The sequence below is a fragment of the Armigeres subalbatus genome, chromosome 3, assembly GCF_024139115.2.
Source record: "Armigeres subalbatus isolate Guangzhou_Male chromosome 3, GZ_Asu_2, whole genome shotgun sequence".
Taxonomy (NCBI): Eukaryota; Metazoa; Arthropoda; class Insecta; order Diptera; family Culicidae; genus Armigeres; species Armigeres subalbatus.
Window position 1 is genome coordinate 156757962 of NC_085141.1, and position 21969 is coordinate 156779930.

General features: G+C 38.8%; 1 protein-coding gene across 1 annotated transcript in view; it reads left to right on the top strand.

Annotated features, from left to right (window-relative positions):
• Nucleotides 1-3221: 3221 nt before the first annotated feature.
• Nucleotides 3222-21969, top strand: part of LOC134225140 (cytochrome P450 4d1-like) — a 35142-nt gene continuing 16394 nt past the window's right edge. Inside the window, exons 1-2 of the mRNA XM_062704974.1 lie at nt 3222-3537; nt 7872-7978. Of these exons, the coding sequence (XP_062560958.1) occupies nt 3381-3537; nt 7872-7978 (264 nt within the window). The 5' untranslated portion in view covers nt 3222-3380. The remainder of the gene's footprint in view (nt 3538-7871; nt 7979-21969) is intronic.

A 21969-nucleotide genomic window follows, 5' to 3' on the forward strand; every position in this document is an offset into this window, starting at 1 on the left:
GAGGCTGCAAAATTTATGCATCGTTGGCCGTTGTCGTTCGATACGGTATGCAGGCTATCCGGTCCGATGACCGGTCTATGCATTTCCTCCCTTCCTACCTGAACGTTCATGTCACCGATGACGAATTTGACACCCCCTAGTGGGCTCCAGCTGTGCATAGAAGGCTTCTTTCTCGTCGTCGGGTCTCCCTTCATGTGAGCAGTGCACGTTGATGATGCTATAGTTGAAGAAACGGCCTTTTATCCTCAGCTTGCACATCCTTGCGTTGATTGGTTGCCACCTAATCACGCGTTGGCGCATCTTGCCCAGCACTATGAAGCCCGTTCCCAGCTCGTTGGTGGTTCCACAGCTTTGGTAGAAGGTAACCGCTAGATGCCCGCTTTTCCACACTTTCTGTCCTGTCTAGCAGATTTCCTGCAGCGCTACGACGTTGAAGTTGCGGGGGTATAATTCATCGTAGATTATCCTGTCGCAACCTGCGAAGCCTAGCGACTTGCAGTTCCATGTTCCAATCTTCCAATCGTGATCCTTTATTCGTCGCCTAGGTCGTTTCCGATTGTATCGAGTCGTATTATCTTCTATGTCGTTCGTAATGGTTGTAAAAAGGGTACAAAAAACCCCAGATTAATCCACCTAGCGGTGATGGCGCCTTTCTCGCGGAAAATGGTAATAAATGTAGCCTTTACGCTTACACCTTGATAATGTACAAGAAAGGCAAAACAGTTACACCGTCTAATGTTATTGTTTCTCCCTATATATGTAGCTTAAAAACTAAATTTATCTTATAAACTTTAAACACTTAATCCACACAAAACTGTTATACACAACACTAAAACAAAATAGACACCCCTAAACGTTGTACTGCACATACATTGATAACACATAGTGATAACACGAAGTTGACCGAATCACGATTATACACATACCTAGCAGACAGGAGAACAAAATTATAAACCTACTGGCCAGTCAGTAGCCACTCGATATCCCTCAATAAAGGTTGTACCAACCACGCGCGCGCGTTATTCGAAAACTATAAATCAATATAGAGTGCACTTGTATCTACCACCAAAATCGCTGTTTTCAATAAAGTGTATAGATGTTAATTGCTCCGACATGTTAAGTGTTTCTTTTGTGCTTAACTGATGGAAGAAAGGACTGTTTAGATAGATATTTGGGTGATGCATGATAAGTGGACTGGAAGAAGGATTTAGTGCATTGGAAGGAATTAGATTGAACGGAAAAAGAAAGGATACAATAAGGCTGGATCTGCGTATTCTGACCAGTGTTGTAAAATGTCATTTGCATTCTTTTTCATAATTTTCCCAGAACTTTTTTCAGTAGTTAGCTATCAACTATCAAGTATGGCGAACTTATAGCGCTTAAAAGTGGCTACAACTTTGTCTAACAAGACATTGCTGTAAATATGTAATCTGGGGCGTGGGAGGCAAAATGTCATTCAAATGACATTATGTCAAATGACACGTGACATTTTGGAGAGTTTTCAGTCTCCAGCCTTAGATGTTATATTTAGAGCAATGTACCCTTGAACAAAAATATAGCCCTACTCAACCGTTATGAGTACAGCTAAAATTATGATGTGAATTTTACTGCTGAAGAAAGTTATTAACAAATCAGTCAAATGACATGCAGATGACATTTTACAAGCCTGATTCTGACTCGCTGAGAGCCATAAAGGTCAGTTTGCTCAACCCAACGAATCAAGCCAGAACAGTTATGATAGAAAATTTACACTAGTAGACGACAGATGGCGCTGCCAAAAGTTTCTCGAATTTCCTATGTTCGATTTTGACTTTCGGACAATTTCATAGTACTATGAAACTCAACGAAGAGCATACTTACGCCTAAATGCATGCAACACGAGCATCTTTATAGTACGATGAAACACTTAATGGAAGCAAGCCACGAATAAACTTTAAAAATATTCATAGATGCAAGGCATTTTTCATAACACATTATTGACTATGTGACTATGTCTCTTCACTATTTTAATATTATCTATTTTTTGAAATTTGCAATTATTATGAAATTCAATAGTGATCAACAGCGTTTTAGTCTTTGTCGGATGCAACTTGTTGCAAGAAAATCGGTTAAGAGTTTCTTTGTGAAAATTTGGCCAATGTTTTTATGGCATTTTGTGCACACACACACGCACACACATACACACACACACACACACACACACACACACACACGGACAGACAGACATTTGTTCAGCTCATCGAGCTGAGTCGAATGGTATATAACACTATGGGTCTCCGGGACTTCTATCAAAAGTTCGAATTTGGAGTGAAATGATAGCCTTTCGGTACAACTTAGTTGTACGAGAAAGGCAAAACGGTGATTTTTTATGCTTATTTTGCTTTTATCTGAAAATCCTACACATTTTGAACCATTCTTGCCGAATGTGGCAATTGAAAAGGGTGAACATTACGTGACCTCACTGGAAATCAACAAATAAAAAAAAATCTGATTTTTCAAGTGAAATCCATCTTGAGGTTCCAAGATTTTTTATTTCCATCAATACCTAGTTCTTCCGAATTTAAAATACTCCTTGCAATTACTTAGAATTTGCGGTGGAAACTCCATAAAATTCCTCAGAATTTGCGGTGGAAATTCCATAAAATTCCTCAACAAAAATCAGAAAAACAAAACACGAGGGATTTCCATGGAACATAATGGAAAACTATCCCATAAAAATCGTAATGTAAAATTCTTGTAAACTTTCAGATGAATTTCCTGGTAAAAAGTCAGAAGAATTTCCTGGAGAAATACCTAAGAATTTTTGGTGTTAATTAGAGAGCAAGAATTTTCCATGAGATTTCCAAAGATTGCCACTTTTACTGATATCATCGGAAAAAATCTTAAATGTAAAGAATTTCTTGTAAAATTGTTGAAAAACATTCCAAGAAATTTTTAGAATAAAATTTCAAATAGTTTAAATTATTCTCATCCTCAAACCATTTCGCAAAACCATGTTTCTGATCGCTTCAGTGAATGATAAGTGTAAAGCCAGCCTTTCGATGGATGATTGAATTGTATCAAACTTCGACCGCCGCACCGCACCAAGGGGAGGTGCATTCCATACCTCCATGTGTCTACGTTTGGCGCGACGGTCGTCGTCCTCCAGCGTTAGAACAAAAACTATATTCAGACGTCCCACCAAGAGCTTTGCGGCACAACGCTCATGAGCAGCCTGTGCAATTGAACACCTGATCCACTGATACAAACCCTGCCGGGTAGTTTTTCCCCATTTAGTAGTAATCGGGCGGTCGATGCGGATGAACTTAAAGTTTTACAATTAACGGCAGCAGTGCACCTAAAAAGCTGTAGTAGTAAAATCAAAACGACGCGTAAATACAATGTGGCTCTTGTTTTTGCTCGCAGCGGTTTTGTGTTTGGCGTGGGGGATCTATCGAAGGTTTGCAAGAACTTTGGAGGTGTCCGGCCAGTATACGGGACCACCGGCGTTACCGATTCTGGGCAATGGACTGTGGTTCCTCAACAAGCAGCCCGATGGTTTGTTTTATGTTAAGACAGTAGAATACAGAGTAATCGGTTCTTCTATAATGTGAACAATAATTTAGCTAATTATACAAAATAGGACTAACATCACTTTGAGCGTTATGAAAACCAGTTGGTTTCCAGAATATGAGTATCAACAACATCTGCTAACATATATAGTTTAACGGTTAGTATTATGTGCCGCAGAAGGCCTAGGCGGTTGAACATCTGTTCTTATCCAACGATGAGCTTTTAAAAATTGTATATGACAATATGTATGATTATAAAAATATTATAAAAATGTGAGAAATACATAAAAGCCGGTAATGACAGGCTGCAAGTGTGGCAAAATCAATCGTTCGCTGTACTTTCTTACAGTTCTGGCTGTTGAGGAATTTTTTTCCTGGGTAAGGGGAAGAGTAAAAATAGAGCTTGGGCTGAAATTATCTTTATAGAGGAATAAAAACAAAACCTCCAGAATAGTATAGGGCCGGAATCCAAAACTAATTTCACTTGAGTTTTCCAGGGCACCGCACTCAATACGGAAGCAACGCACAACTATCATTTTTATCATTTTGGCTTTGCTGCGTCGCAGCATGCGTGAAATCATAAAAATGGCAGTTGTGCGTTGTTTCCGCATTGAGTACGGTGCCCTGGAAAACGCGTGTGAAATTAGTTTTGGATTTCGGGAGACTTGTCCTTAATTGGGAACGATTATTTTGGCAAAACAAGCAAGCCACAATTACCGACCGTGGAAAACTAGACAAAAATCTAAAGTTTTCAGCAAACATTGTAGTAGGCAAACAACCCGGACTAACGAAACGAACTGGATTTTGTTTTGTAATTTTTAGGACAAGCTATTGCCCTTTGCTCGATGGCAATATTTAAAAAAAAATAATGACGCTCTGAAACATCAAACAACTTTCTATACGCTGCCTTTCACGATCGAAAATGGCGGCCTAAATTTTCACAACCGCCAGAATTGTTCCAAAGTACATTGTACAAATAGTTTAAAAACATTCATAATCCGTCATTCCGAGCCTGCCGAACAGAACACGGACCGACCCTCACCAATTTACAAAAATAAACACTTCCCATGAAAAATTATAAACTGTCTTCGTAAAATTTTAAATTTGTTACTATGACCAGCAGCTTTCCCGGGAAGCTTGGCGGGCTGATCATAAAAGCAACAATGAACGGTGTGCTAAATTGCGTAAAGATTTCGGGCGAACATTCCAGTTTGTTCGTATCCTTTCGGGGACTATGACAAGGTGATGGACTCTCGTGCAAGCTGTTCAATATTGCGCTAGAAGATGTCATGCGGAGAGCCGTGTGTAACAGCTGGGGAACGATTCTCAACAGATTCAGTCAATCTATTTGTTTCGCGGATGATATGAAAATTGTCGGCTGACAATTGTACACCCTGAAACAAGAGACAACAAAAGTTGAACTGGTGATGGATGTGCCAACAACAAAGTACATGCTAGTGGGATCCTTGCTAACGGCCTACAATAATGTGAGTTATGAAATACAAAGGCGCATCATTTGAGAAAGTCGAAGAAATTTCCAACCCAAAAATTTCCTGAATCCGAGTAGGAATCGAGCCCAGCCACATTCAGCATGGTCTTTCTTTGCAGTAGTAGGACCATCTTTCGCGATGTGCAAAAGAACGGTGTGTACTTAGGACCATCTTTCGCGATGTGCAAAAGAACGGTGTGTGGCGGCGAACTCGGTATCCAGAAGGTAGCTAAAGCTGGAAAGGTGCGATGGGCAGGGCATGTTGCAAGAATGCTGGACATCAATCCTGCAGACATGTTTTTTTCTGACCTGGCTAATACAAGAAGACGTGGAGTACTGCGAGCTAGGTTGGCCGACCGAGTACAAATCGATTTGGAGAACGTGGGTCGCAACCGAGGACAGAGAGATGTGGCTTCCACCCGTGTATTGTGTCCCCAAATTTATTATATGCTGAGATATAAGTTAATCAATGAAATGAACTATGGCTATAATTATAACAACTTGCGAATTGTAATATGTAACCGCTTCCAACAACGAAGTAACGAAAGGACTAGTCTAGCAATTGCATCGTAACGTATATTTGCATTTAACAATTGAGGTTGATAAATGCAGGTTAATAAGTCTTTTATCGGCGAACAAAGCACACCCTGCAGCTCACTCTTGATACAACCAGTTCGTATGATTTAGTATTCATAAATGCGAATAGAATATTTCACTAGGAGCAAAAGAACGCTGGAAGCGCTGTTATCCATTTTGTGCCACTCGTACTAATGTTCAGGAATAGATTGTAGCCTCTACATCTAGATGCAAAAGTGTACGATATGGTTCTACAGGAGGATTTACAAAATAAAAACTTCTACCCAAATTTGATCATTTTTTGAGGAATTTATGATTTTCGCCAATATCTCACAAGATGTGTGTAAAGATTCTTCACCTTTAATGGCTTTAAATTTCAAGTGGAATTTGGCTTGTACAATTTGGCTTGCATTTCATCTTAGTGCTCTATTTGCATTTCCTCAGTTATTAAAGCTTTACTATACCTGCCATTGCATGAATATGACTGGATACACCATGATATTATGATATGTTTTATATTTTTATTTGTATGATTTTTTAAAGGTCGACTTAAGTTCGTCACTTAATGTTATGGCTTTGAAAAGATGGATAAAACCTTCATGAGATTTCAGAACGACGCGATCCGGTTGTGTTAGTCACCAACCCGTCTAAGACGAAGTACTTGCCGGCAAAACGCTTACTAGAAGATAACGTTAGCCACACCCACTACTAGATAGTATCCATGTTGACGAAATCGAGGTGGTTGATGAGCTCGTATAGCTGAGCTCATTAATTTTAACACAGAATTTCAGAAAAGTGTCTCCTAGTATCGGACACTATTGCATCATGTTCAAATATGAACATGTTCCTATTACATAAGTATTGAGTAAAGACATCATTTAGAATAGTAATATTTTTCACTTGCTCTGAGTTGTAGATATAAAAACTTGTTCTACTCCAAACTCCCACCTTTTTCAATGTCATCTTCAATTTTTATTTTTGTGACTTTCTGATACTTCAGCAGGATAATAAAATAATTGAATTGAAGAAAGTTTAACAAAAAGGGTGTGAAGAATGGCTATTTGGCCACATGAAAAATCTTACCGTCCGGATCTGGAGGATTCACTTAATTCATTTATTTAGCTTACATCTAAACACATAACACTGAATCAACAATTTTACGCCACAATACACGGTTCGAGGCCGCATCTCTCTCGCCTCCCGCTCGCCAAGTTATTCTGTACCTGGTCAGCCCACCTCGCTCGCTACGCTCCACGCCGTCCTGTACCTGCCGGATCGGTAGCGAACACCATCATTGCAAAACTGTTGTCCGGTATTCTTGCAACACGCCCTGCCCATCATACCCGTCCAGCTTTAGATACCTTCTAGATACTGGGTTTGCCATAGAGCTGTGCTAGCCCGCGGTTCATTCTTCGCCGCCAAACACGGTCTTCTTGCACACCGCCAAAGATGGTCATAAGCACCCGTCTCTCGAATACTCCGAGTGCTTACAAATCCTCCTCGAACATGGTCCAAGATTCATGTCCGTAGAGGACTACTGGTCCCTTGACTGGTCCTCGTTTTGTACATGATACATTCGGTGCGGTCGTGATTTTTTTGACCGCAGTTTCTTCTGGAGCCCGTAGTAGGCCCGACTTCCACAGATAATGATGCGCCTTTTTTATTTCACAATGAACATTATTATAAGCCTCTAGCAAGGATCAAAGGTTGGCGAATTCATCGACCACCTCTAAGGTACTCCCATCTATCGTACCACTAATTCCCAGGGTCCTGTCGCGCTCGGTTCCGCCCACAAGCATGTACTTTGTCTTCGATAAATTTACCACCAGTCCAAGTTTTGTTGTTTCACGTTTCAGGTGAGTAAACATATTTTTTCTAAAATAAGAAACAACATAAGGCTTCCCCAGACCTAAGCGATTTCATCGTCGTGACGGCGACAACTAGTAGTTGGGTCGCTACAGACAATTTTCAATTTACGCACAATGAGAAAATCGCAGTCACCAAGCGATAGAATTGGGGGAACCTGTTTGGGGGAGCCTTTATTCTCCATATTCCAAGCAAAATACTAAAAACTGTTTTTATAAATAAATGTATGAAGCTATGTACGTGAAGAGAAATGAAGATGTTGGATGTACGCCATTTTGAAATGTTTGTCCAGAAAAGAAAAATATTTCGAAGTTCGGTGTAGGAATAAAAACTTAAAATAGAATAACTCAAGAATTACTTTTAATTCTAAATACACAATATTTTTTCAGAGTTTCTTTCAATTATTCAGCGCCTAACAGATGAATACAGCGATGTGTTCCGTTTTTGGCAAGGACCCGAGTTCACATTGTACGTTGGCAGACCATCCATGATCGAAGTAAGTTTGTCTGGCCTAAATGTGTTGTCAAACGTCTCACCACAACTCACAGTATCAAAATATCGATCATTATCTAAGATTCATGCATCTGAATTTTTTTCAGAAGTACAAACAAAGCCATAGCACGGGATTTGTAAAAGAATATTCCAAAAGCGATTGATAAATTAAATGATATTTCTTTCTAATAAGTACCTGAATCTGTTCAAATTTCAAAAAGTTTCTTGAAATCGGCCGGTCAAGTGGTATTCACAATTCTTATGTTAGAATAGACTTCTGGTGAAAACACCAGTTCAATTGGGTTGTTTAGCATAGAAAAATATGAGATTTTTTATAGTTTAACATAAAGAGCATGCTTTGCTGATCTCCAACATATTTTTATTTTGTACGTAAACCTTTCATTTGCATGTTTTTACAGCAAAAAATTAACCATTTCAATCGATAGAATGACACTAACATTCATAAAATGACTGTTGGCCCATGCAGCATAAGAACTAATTTTTAGTCCCATATAAATTTAAAATGCAAATTGAAAATAGTTCACGGCTCCAAAAATTCTGAAAAATTGGGGTTAGGCTCAGTTTTTTATGCAGAATCAGAATATGTAAAAACATATATACCCCTAAACAACCCAATTCGTTGACATTTAGATGTGCTTCAAATCGATTTTGTGTTTTCGGCATTATTTTGCCCCTAAAAAATCGTAGCTCTGAGTGGAATGAACAAAATTCATTCTAATAACAACTAAATTAAAGGTATCTATCCTCGAAAACTTTGTAGAACATCGTTTCAGATCTTCTAAGTGTTTCAACAGATTTCGTCCTTCGAGATACCTAAAAATCAACATTTTTCGTTGATAAAAGGCCTATGAAATCTACACCCAGATATTTTTTTTTGATTGAATTTGTCGGGAAGTTGCAGCTACACATTCATTTCAGTATAGCCTGGTATTAAATCTTAAGCGGGTATCAAATAAATATTGCAGAAAATTTAGAAGTGGATTCACGTTTTAATTTGCTTAATTGATTGCCATATTACAAAGACTTGCACGCTGACAAGCATTTCCATCGAACAAGTTACCATAATGATCTTCATCAAATATTTTTGGTTGGGACCTGAGATGTTGAGCCAAGTAATTATTGGTGACTTGGTAGAATGTCATTCAACCGTAAAATCATGCTGCAACGGCAAGCGTATCTGGTGCAGTTGATAGGGTGTTCGGCTGATAATCCCAGTGTTATAAATCGAATCGCACAGAAATTTAACAAAAATTTTGTAATGGTTAAACCTTAATTTATACACTGCCTGTGATCGCATATTTGTAACAATCGACAAAAGAAGGCATGGGAGAAACGGAAGGATAAAGTTTGTAGTATGGAAATTTAAATGATCTAAAAATTCCCAAAAATCACACAATTTTTGTTTCTAGTTGAATTCTTTGGTAGCAATATTTAAATTAGTAGATATGAGTAAGAATTAATTTCATAATTTCTTTATTACATCATTTGTACACACCCCACCAAGGCAGGAATGACATTCTCCTTGGTGATTCTCGGTGTACGGTGCACGCAGCACCGTGCATCGTGCGGTGTCAAAAATCACCGAGGAGATTGAGCTGAACACCGCGGTGTTTCAGTGTAGAATACACCGCGGTGCGCCAGTAAGCTCGTACGTACAGTTGAGTCTCCTATCAAACGTGCTTTAAGTCTATAATAAGTTCCCCGGAATGAAAAATTATTATAAAATTATAAAGCCATTCAAATTGTGGGCTTCGTGGCCGTGCGGATAGCGACGTCAATCGTCTAGACGCATGTGCTATGGAGTGTGGGTTCGATTCCCGCCTCGGTAAAGAGAAAACTTTTCGTGATCGAAAAATTCTCCACTGGTCCACTGGGTGTTATGTGTCCTGTCCGTTGTCTCATGCTAGGTGTTAAGTGTTCAGTCTGTACGACCTCTGGTCGAAGACGGTGTCCCTGTCTTTTTTTAATATAAATATAATTACATATATTATTGTATAGATCGTAAAAATCGATGACAGGCGCCATTTTGAAATCCAAGATGGCAGACAGAAATTCAATATGGCGGCAATATGGAGCAATTGTTTGACCTGAAACCATGCAATATGGGTGTCTATCGATCGGAATTGATGAGAAGAACTCGAAAATCGAAGTTTGACTCCATTTTGAAATCCAAAATGGCGTACCGTAATTCAAGATGGCGGTCATATGGACCAATTATTTGACCTGAAACCATGCTATATAGATGTCTATCGATCGGGTTTGATGAGTAGAACTCAAAATCGAGTTTTGGAGCCTTTTTGAAATTTAAGGTGATTATAGAATGTAGCCCGTAATGAATTTCAAATTCACCACACGTTTATTTACATACATTTCCAAAAGCCCAAATCTGGCATAATAGTTTTCGTACAGTGCCGAAACTAAAATTATGATTGTTCAGTATAACAAAGCAAACGATCTACCATTATTTCAGCCCCATACGCGTTATGGTTCTTTCACCTCGTGCTCTTGAAAAATATATTGGAAAAGCACGTGGTATACAAAATGGATGATTTCTGGCTTTCTTGTATAATCACCCTAAGATGGTGCTTCGAAATTCAAGGTGGCCATATGGACCAACTTTTTGACCTGAAACTATGCAATATGGGTGTCTATCGAGAAGAACTCGTAAATTGATGTCTAACGCCATTTTGAAATCCAAGATTAAAATAGCGGCCACATGGACCAACTATTTGACCTGAAACCATGCAATATGGGTGTCTGTCGATTGGGCGTGATGAGTAGAATTCGAAAATCGATGTCCAACGTCAATTCGAAATCCATGATGGCGGCATTATGGACCAATTGTTTGATGTCATAGCATTGTTACGGTGTACTTCGTAGATTGGACACTAGTGATACTCATGTTTTTCGTTTGAAATCCTTATTCAGATTGCTATCATAAATCAAGGTGGATGTGGTCCTTAATTTCAATCTAGGATAAAAATCACAAAAGCATGAGGATTACTACTCCTGGCCACGCCCATCTTCACCGTAACTTGGGAGGAGAAGGAAATGTTGGTGTAGTACTTACTTAACGAGAGGCCGACTCAGCGACACCCTTACACGCTAACTTTCACCTACTCAGTGACTGAGTAAAATTGTATTGTATTGTATTGTATTGTATTGTTAATCCATCTGACCAAATTGTCTACATGAATACTTAACCTAACATTAAACTAGTTACAACAAATTCGAATTTAAAACATGGTTTTTAAACATTTCACTTGAGATTGAGAAATCAAATACGTAATAAAAGCAGTTGAACAAACTACACATAACACGAATTGGGTCATTCTGGCCGTACTCAGTGCGTCTAAAGCTTAAACTTAGAAAGTCAGATCTACGTAAAATACGAGGAGGGATGTTTATATTCATTTGGCTCAAAATGCTAGGTGAGTCTATCGTCCCTAATAGTATATTTCCTACAAACAAAACGCGGTGCAAGTCGCGTCTTTTAGAAAGCGTCTCCATCCCTAATAGTCGACAACGTTCCTCGTAAGGTGGAAGCTCAGTAGGATTATTCCATGATAGACGTCTTAGTACATATTTGATAAATTTTGATTGTACTGCCTCTATTCTAGATTTCTAATTAACCATATAGGGACTCCATACTACAGAGGCATATTTGAGTCCCGTACGCACTAATGTGTAAAAAAGGCTTCGCAAGGTATATGGATCACGAAATTCACTGGAAAATCTAATTAAAAACCCTAAATTTCTGTTTGCTTTTGCAATAATGCTAGAATAGTGACCTTTGAACGTCAAATCTGAATCTAATAAAATACCGAGGTCTTTTATACACTCGACCCTTTCCTATGTTTCGTTATGATTCAATTCCGCCTAATTTAACATACAATCTGCGGTTTGTTAGGTATGACTCCAACCAGGTAATGAAAGAGTCAGCAGCACCCATATGTCTCATTTTCGCAAGCAGCAAGCGATGATCAACACGATCGAAGGCAGCAACTTCTCAGCTTTTTCTTTTGAGTCACAACGCACAACGACTTCACCATTATCCTTACAATATACTTGTTTGACCGAAAACTCAATAGGATCCAACTGATTGCAAATTTCTTTTTTCGTATCATCAGCTTGCTGGGTCATTTTTGGCTTGAAAGAGACAGATTGTTCCATTCTAGCAACAGCTCTTGATTTTGGGGCAGGGGATTTATTTTCTTTTTCGGTCGCAAGCTTTCCACAACTAGGCACTCCAGGGTTACGGTTACTATAGTAACTATAGTAACCCTGCTGTAGCAGGGGTGCTTTGATGGGCCTGTAGATTACGCCTCTTACCCGATCGAAGTAAGCCGCCTGGCTCAGGACGAATGCCGGCTGGATAAAGTTTGTCTTTCAAGCTGCTGGCAAGGGTGGCTGCGTAGGAAATGCTAGTTTCCGAGGTCTTCGAGGAATCAGACAGCCCAAGAGTGGTTGCATTGGTAGAGCTCAGAAGAATTTTTATTGCTTTTTCGATTCTTGATGTTATCTCTTTTTCAAAATGTTTTAGTTGGTCTTTCAAGGCAGTGCCTAAACTGGACTGAAGAGTATTCACGGCATTAGAAAGCTTGTTGATCTGCATCATCAGACTGTTACAATTTTTCTGAATATCGGAGAGACACATCATATTGACGTAAACTACGTCTAAGGGGAAGACTCTGATACAGGGTGTAAAACGGAAATTTCCAAATTCGAGACCGTCACGAAATTAGGATAGATTTCAAACGCTAATAGCTCCATTATCTTTCAATGGATTTTCGAGATTTTATTATCAATCGAATCGGCAAGCCTATTGGAACTTTTGATTATCAACGTGAAAACATTAAACATTCCAAATCTTTACCAACCCAGTAAAATTTCACAGTTTCGTTACGACCGCTGTCTGCGGTTGGTTCTTGCGCTCTACTTTTGGGCGGTGATTCGCACAAAAAGTAAAAAATAGAACCAGAGCAATGACCGCGGTTGGAGCAAAAAAGTAGTGTTTATGAAAAAGCGCTACAGATGCTGGACATGTTCATGTAAGCAATATTATTAAAATTGATTATCAACTTTAAACAAGGTTACACTCTTACTGTTTTGACGGAAATTGAGTAAAATTTCTGTGGGATAGAAAGAGAGAGCAATGCAATTTTACTCAGTCACTGAGTAGGTGATAGTTAGCGTGTATCCTACTATTTAGGCAGCATCCCTTTAAAATAACACTTCAAAAGCATTTAATCGCCATTTAATAGGCAATTAACTATGAAATGCATTAATCACTCTAAGTCGAATAACAATCGGAGAAAGGCATCATCACCACTGCGGAATAATAAATTTGGGGTTTTTAAATGAAAATTTTAAATTGTCATATCCAACCATTTTCATATATAGTGAGTTACGCCAATTTTGTTCGAAACATAAATGGATTGGTGTGCGATCGAACATGATTTGCGGAAAAACTACACATTACACGCGGCAAAACGTTTACCAAAACAAACCTCGCTACCTCCCAACCCCATATATCCAACATCCCAATGGAGTAATTTGACTAAGCACGCACGCGCGGTTTGAAGTTTGTATGAGAACTACTATGAAAATAGTAAATTTATCGGAAAACCGTTTTGCAACGTTGGTCATTAATATTTAAAAATATATGAGTGCGTTGGCAACATAGGAAATTCAGCATGTGAATAAATCGTCTTTATTGCGAAACAATTCGCTGCTTGCAAGAAAAATTATTAAGGAAATACTAAATCGTGGGAAATTCAATTGAGCACGTAAAAGAATAACATATCAATAATGAGCATTTTTATTTTCTTCATAACTTTGTTGACGAAAATCCGAACGGCTCGCAACAACAATCGTCTTACTAATTCAGAAATATTGTACGAAGTCTTCGGGTTGATTATATTTAGGGGGAGATCCTCCAGTTCCGGCCACATAAGCCATTCAACAAAAAGAACTTTAACTATCCGGATTCTTCTTCTTCTTGGCATTACATCCCCACACTGGGACAGAGCCGCCTCGCAGCTTAGTGTTCATTAAGCACTTTCACAGTTATTAACCGCGAGGTTTCTAAGCCAGGTTACCATTTTTGCATTCGTATATCATGAGGCTAGCACGATGATACTTTTATGCCCAGGGAAGTCGCGACAATTTCCAATCCGAAAATTGCCTAGACCGGCACCGGGAATCGAACCCAGCCACCCTCAGCATGGTCTTGCTTTGTAGCCGCGCGTCTTACCGCACGGCTAAGGAGGGCCCACAACTATCCGGATTATGTTTCCTTTTATATCATACTAACAGAACGTACCCTGTGTTGCTCGGGTTTTACGTTTAACGTTCGAAATGTTATTTTCTGCGTTGATTGCGACGCCGCACTCTAGATCATTTTTCGAGCGATCGAACTCGCCCTAAAATTGTATTTTGACAATTTTCCCAACTTTTCCTTTAAAATTTACTAACCTTTTGCATATAGAAACACAGCTGATCCCAATACGAATCGATTAGTGAGGCAATCTCGCAAATCGGTCATCCTCTTCGTGAGTTATATTGCCTCAAAGGAAGAATAGATAGAAGAAAGAAACACAAAATATGACTATTGACCATTGATGATGAACATAACCAAAATCTCCAATGTTTGGCTCCGGCACAATAGAAAAGTTTGGCTTCAGTTTGACAACCAAATCGATTCTATTCGCACCACCCAGGTACAAACTATATTTGATCATTTGAACACGTTTTCCGACGATGAAAAATTTTACGATTCAGAAAAATGTTTCCTAGTACCGGACACCATTGCATCATGTTCAAATGTGACTAAGTTCCTGTTACATAAGTAAAGACATCATTCAGAATAGTATTCGCGTGCTTTGTTACAAATATTAAAAATTGTTAGTAGAGCTTATTTGATTCTTCAGCTAATTTTTTTACATCCTAATCCAAATTCTCTTTTTCAATGTTCCCTTCAATTTTTGTTTCTGCTAATTTCTGTGGCTTTTTCAGCAAAAAACAATTGAATTGAAAAAAGTGTAACAAAACAGGTGTGAAGAATTTTTATTCAACTTCAAATTTTGTACAAAGTTTATCGCATGGAGATCTGATATTTCTTATGGAAATGCTAATATCATCTTCCAAACTTGGACGTACATGTTCATGATAGCATTAGAGGCGAAAGTATAGAATTGATAGTTCCGTTAGGATACGGCAGGCATGAAGAATGTTTTTATAGAAGTCGATTTGAAAGCGAGCGGAGGGCAATATTTGTGATGGCACATATCGCACGACCTTCCTTCTGCCAAGCTCCCGTATGAAGGGGGAGGGAAGAATATCAGTGTGGAAGCTGATATATCTCCACTGGCCAGAACGAAGTTAGAAAGTACGTATAGGCTCATGTGCCTAAGAGTTGCGAGCGCGTACCGTACCGTGTCGCACGATGCACTTTGCGTCATCACCGGTATGATGCCTATCGACATAGTTATCGGTGAAGACATAGAGTGCTTCGAAATGCGCGGCACGAGAGGCATCCGTAGGACTGTCAGGTTGGCCTCAATGGTCAAATGGCAGCGTGCGTGGGACAGTTCCACTAAGGGTAGATGGACACATAGGTTGATACCGGAGATAGGTACGTGGGTCAAGAGGCGCCATGGGGAAATCACTTTCCACCTGACCCAGGTCCTTACAGGCCATGGTTGCTTCAGACAGTACCTACACCGGTTCGGACACTCGGCCTCGCCCGAGTGTCCGGTGTGCGTAGGTGTAGAGGAAACGGCGGAACACGTGTTGTTCGTGTGCCCGCGTTTTCGCACAATGCGCGACCACATGCTTGCCACATGTGGTCTGGACACTACCCCGGACAACCTAGTCCGGAGGATGTGTAAAGATGAAGTTGGCTGGAACGCCGTTTTATCGGCTATCGTCCAAATCGTCTCGGAGCTACACAGAAGGTGGCGCGTGGACTCGAGGAATGGCTAGTTCAGGCGCAAATAAGAGGTGGTCCAAGGGTTCGGAGTCGGCTTCATGGGTCATACCGGTGCCCTGTGGTCGAACTCGATCCTTTTATCGAACAAGTCGCCGCGTGAAGAACAACATGGTATCGTCGCTTTCGCGGCGTCGGTCAACCGGGCGGGTTCCGAGCCCGAGGACGGAAAGGGGTCCTCGTCAAGGCTGGGGCAGGCGTAGGCACCGCGTCGGCAAGTCCCTCTGTGTGCTGGCGAATAGGCCCTATCGCAGAAAGGTCAATTTGGGGTGCACGCGGCATCATCATTCTTGATACCAGTCGTGCAGAGGGAAGCAGGCGCGAAGCGTGGTAAGGCCACCTGGAAAGCCGGCAATGCGCTGGCACGATACCATGGTGTTCTTCTAAAAAAGCGAGTCACGATGTTCGATGCTGCAAGGACACGCAGCTAACCTCGAGGGTGCGTTATGCACTGGCCCCCCTTTGAAGCATTACTTTCTGGTTGTACCGAAGGGATGATGGGCTTGGCGGCAATGGAAACGGTTTAGCTGGTCGGGGATGCAGTCCTGCCTCCCTCATTGGAGGTGGCCCCTAACCCAGCACTTCCTGGTGAACCCAGGATGTCTGTTGAGCAGATTCCCCCTCCATTGTTTAGGAAGAAAAAAAAAAGTGTCATGGTTTTAAACGACGAAAGGAAAATATTCAATGCCAAAAGCAATATTTCAACGGAAATTTTTAGAGGAATTTCTGTGTATTGTCTATAATAAGTTCTTCGGCAATTCCACTGGAAATTATTAAAAGGTGGAAGGGTCGTCAGGCCGAAAAACATTTTTGATATTCGAGCGAGTTTTACTTATCAAGCCCGATCGATAGACACCCATATTTCATGGTTTTAATCAAATAATTGCTATCTTTGATTTCGAAATGGCATTGGACATCGATTTTCGAGTTCTTCTCTTTAAGCCCGATCGATAGACACCCATATTGCTACCCGTAATGCTGGGTAGATACCTCTTCGTGGTGTGTTACGGAGTAAGTTCTATCATGGTCACGTTGCCAGCTACAGGCACATCCTGACCCAACGAATACCTTCCCAATATCCAACTCCGTGGTACTTATTCCTTCTCTCCCTAGTAACGGTACAGATAAGTGTGGCCAGATAAGCTAATGCCTTTGTCATTTTTGTCATAGATTGAAATTAAGGACTACACCCACCTTGATTTCTGATAGCAATCTGGACAGAGATTTCAAAGGAAACATGAGTATCACTAGTTTCCAGTCCACGAAATATACCGTAGCAATGCCATACTTTCGTGTTTTCATATATTCGTAATATATTTATTTTCCATATTTCAATAAAATTATTTTTCATATTTCATTATATTTATTTTTCATATTTTTACATTTTGATTATTTTTTATTTTTATATTTTCATGCTTTCATATGTTTTATACCTGTATATGGTCCTATTTTTATACATGCTATCATATTTTCATATTGCTATAATTTCTAAAATTTATTTTCATATTTTAATTTATTTTGACTTTCTTATATCTTTATACTTTCATGTTGTTATAATTAAATTTGCATATTTACATAATTATATATTTTCATGTTTCCGTTTGTTTTTTCATTTTGTTTTTGTATTTTTATATTTTTATTATTTATTTTTTTATACTTTCATATTTCCATGTTATATAGTTTTGTGTTTTAATATTTTTATATTATCTTATTTTCAGATCTTCATACTGTCATATTTTCAAAATTTTATACTTTAACATCAATTTTTATATTTTATAAAATTTTTAATATTTTCACATTCTCATGCTTTTATGTTTTTATGTAATCATATTTTTGTATCTTAATTTTTTAATTTCATTTTTTCATATTTTTTTATTCTCATATAGCAATTTTTATTATTTTATTACATTATATGTTTATGTTTCTTATTTTCATATTATAAAATTTTTATATTTTCATGATTTATCATTTTCATAGCCCACTTCAAAACATCCCAGGAAGGAAAGCTTCACAACCTGCCATGTAATCTTTATGCAGACGGCATCCTGGCACATAACCTGCTATCTGATACTCCTAACATTCTAATTAAATACTTTACAATTTCCAGCTCCTTCTACAAGAGATGTTCATCCAAAGTTAACTTCGGCTCCTAACTGATGTCACATTCTACAAATATATATAAAATTTGATATAATTTCTTATCATAATGTTATTCATTTCACTACATATTTAAATACAACTACCAAAATAAGAACTTAAAGAACGCGGTGCGTATGGTACGGTATGTCCACGCATCCTTCAACCCCTGTAGATTCGTGATATGTATCATGTTGAAGTGACTAGTTGAACACGATACATCTCGAAGAATCATCTCTGCGGCAAACATAACGCAGTGGGCCTGGCCGCTTTGAAGTTTATGTCATACCACTGGTATGCTGTGCTGCCGTAATCTGAAAAAGTGACGTATACGCCATTTTCCAAAAATGGTATTAAAGAGTACTACTCATCGAGCTCTTTAACAGAAAAATGAAAAACATGCATGTTGAAAAATGGCTGTTACGTCACTTTTCCAGATTACGACAGTGTGAGCCTCAATATTTACAAGAAAAATTATTGGGCGTCATCTAACTCAATGATTTTCCATGATGCTTTCTTTGTACTGGCTGCGTTTGTGTTCGATTATATTGGTTTAGATTAGATTAGATCGATAGACACCCATATTGCATGATTTCAGGACAAACAATTCCTCTATATTGTCGCCATCTGTAATTTCGGTCCACCATATTGGATTTCAAAATAGCGTCGAACATCGATTTTCGAATTCTACTCATCAAGCCCGATCGACAGACACCCATATTGCATGATTGCGGGTCAAATAACTGGTCCATATGGCAACCATTTTTATTTCGGTCCACCATATTGGATTTTAAAATGGCTTGGAACATCAATTTTCGAGATCTATTCATCTAGCCCGATCGATAGATACCCATATTGCATTGTTTCAGGTAAAAAAATTGTCCATATTGCCGCCATCTTGGATTTCAAAAAGCGTCAAACATCGATTTCCGAGCTCTGCTCATCATGCCCGATCGGTAGAAACCCATATTGCATAGTTTCAGGTCAAACAATTGGTCAATATGGCCGCCGTTTTGAATTTCTGTCCGCTATATTGGATTTCAAAATGGTCGTGGCCAGTGGCCAGTGGAGCTGATATATCTCCACTGGCCAGTGGAGATATATCAGCTTCCACACTGATATTCTTCCCTCCCCCTTCATACGGGAGCTTGGCAGAAGGAAGGTCGTGCGATATGTGCCATCACAAATATTGCCCTCCGCTCGCTTTCAAATCGACTTCTATAAAAACATTCTTCATGCCTGCCGTATCCTAACGGAACTATCAATTCTATACTTTCGCCTCTAATGCTATCATGAACATGTACGTCCAAGTTTGGAAGATGATATTAGCATTTCCATATCATTGTAAATCGTTTAACTTCACGTAGAAGTAACACACACGAAATCATTAATTTAGTGATATTTCTTGCCGTAGCTTCCTTTTGTACTTAATAAGATGATGGAGGGACCTCTGCAAGTAGTGTCGTTTTAAGAAGTGTCCGGTATTGGGAGGTGTCCGGCGCTGGTAGATCTCCCACTAAATAGTTAATGATCCGCCTCACGAAACGATCACTCACATACAGGGCGATTTCTATAGTAATTTTCATACAAATTTCAAACTGCTCGTACTCAGTTATATTCTAACCAATTCAGTTGAAAATTTAAGAGGTTCACCAAAACGGCAAATGTTATAGTTCAAGCATAAGGGAGCGCAGAAGTCAAAATTTCAATCACTCTAGGCTCTAACCAAAATAATTATCTTATGATCTGTTTTACGTAGTTTACGTCGGGCGGTCGTATCTTGTGTATAACCCTTCTGATTTTTTTCCTGCATTCATGGCACACATACTTTAGAGCAACATTCTCATTCATTGCTCTTGCGCCCGCAGTGTTGATATCAGAGCATTTCACAAGAAGAATTTGATCACAACCGCCAAAGCAGTAAACACGATCGAGTGATGCACTTCTGTAAAATTGTATTGCTGTATCTTTCTATCCCACGGAAATTTTACTCATTTCCCGTCAACAGCAGGACAACTCAAAACTATAAGTAATCCTGCTTTTGACGGAAATTGAGTAAAATTTCCATGGGAAGAAAAGATATGGCAATACAATTTTACTCAGTCACTGTTAGAATGTTAGAATGTATAAGTACCACGAGGTTGGATATTGGGGAAGGTATTCGTTGGGTCAGGATTTGCCTGTAGCTGGCAATGTGACTGTTGTAGATCTTACACCGTAACTTACCACGCAAAGGTGTCTACACAGCGTTACGGAGACCATTTTGAAATCCAATATAGCGGACAGAAATTCAAAACGGCGGCCATATTGACCAATTGTTTGACCTGAAACTATGCAATAAGGGTTTCTACCGATCGGGCTTGATGAGCAGAGCTCGAAAATCGATGTTTGACGCTTTTTGAAATCCAAGATGGCGGCAATATGGACCAGTTATTTGACCTGAACCCATACAATAAGAGTGTCTGTCGATCGGGCTTGATGAGTAGAATTCGGAAATTGATTTTCCACGCCATTTTGAAATCCAATATGGCGGACCGAAATAAAAATGTTTGCCATATGGACCAGTTATTTGACCCGCAATCATGAAATATGGGTGTCTGTCGATCGGGCTTGATGAGTAGAATTCGAAAATCGATGTTCGACGCTATTTTGAAATCCAATATGGTGGACCGAAATTACAGATGGCGACAATATAGAGCAATTGTTTGACCTGAAATCATGCAATATGGGTGTCTATCGATCTAATCTAATCTAAACCAATATAATCGAACACAAACGCAGCCAGTACAAAGAAAGCATCATGGAAAATCATTGAGTTAGATGACGCCCAATAATTTTTCTTGTAAATATTGAGGCTCACACTGTCGTAATCTGGAAAAGTGACGTAACAGCCATTTTCAACATGCATGTTTTTCATTTTCTGTTAAAGAGCTCGATGAGTAGTACTCTTTAATACCATTTTGGAAAATGGCGTATACGTCACTTTTTCAGATTACGGCAGCACAGCATACCAGTGGTATGACATAAACTTCAAAGCGGCCAGGCCCACTGCGTTATGTTTGCCGCAGAGATGATTCTCCGAGATGTTTCGTGATCAAGTAGTCACTTCAACATGATACATATCGCGAATCTACAGGGGTTGAATGATGCGTGGACATACCGTACCATTCGCACCACGTTCTTTCTAAGTTCTTATTTTGGTAGTTGTATATAAATATGTAGTGAAATGAATAACATTATGATAAGAAATTATATCAAATTTTATATATATTTGTAGAATGTGACATCAGTTAGGAGCCGAAGTTAACTTTGGATGTACATCTCTTGTAGAAGGAGCTGGAAATTGTAAAGTATTTAATTAGAATGTTATGAGTATCAGATAGCAGGTTATGTGCCAGGATGTCGTCTGCATAAAGATTACATGGCAGGTCGTGAAGCTTTCCTTCCTGGGATGTTTTGTAGTGGGCTGTGAAAATGATAAATCATGAAAATATTAAAAGGATTAAAAATTTTATAATACGAGAATAAGAAACATAAACATATAATGTAATAAAATAATTAAAAATGCTATATGAAAATAAAAAAATATGAAACATGAAATTTAAAAATGAAGATATAAAAATATGAGTACATAATAACATAAAAGCATGAGAATATGAAAATATTGAAAATTTGAAAATATAAAAAATGATGTTCAAGTATAAAATTTTGAAAATATGACAGCATGAAGATCTGAAAATAAGATTATATAAAAAATATGAAAACACAAAAATATATAACATGGAACTTTCATATATAAAAAAAAATAATAAAAATATTAAAATTCAAAAATATGAAAACGGAAACAT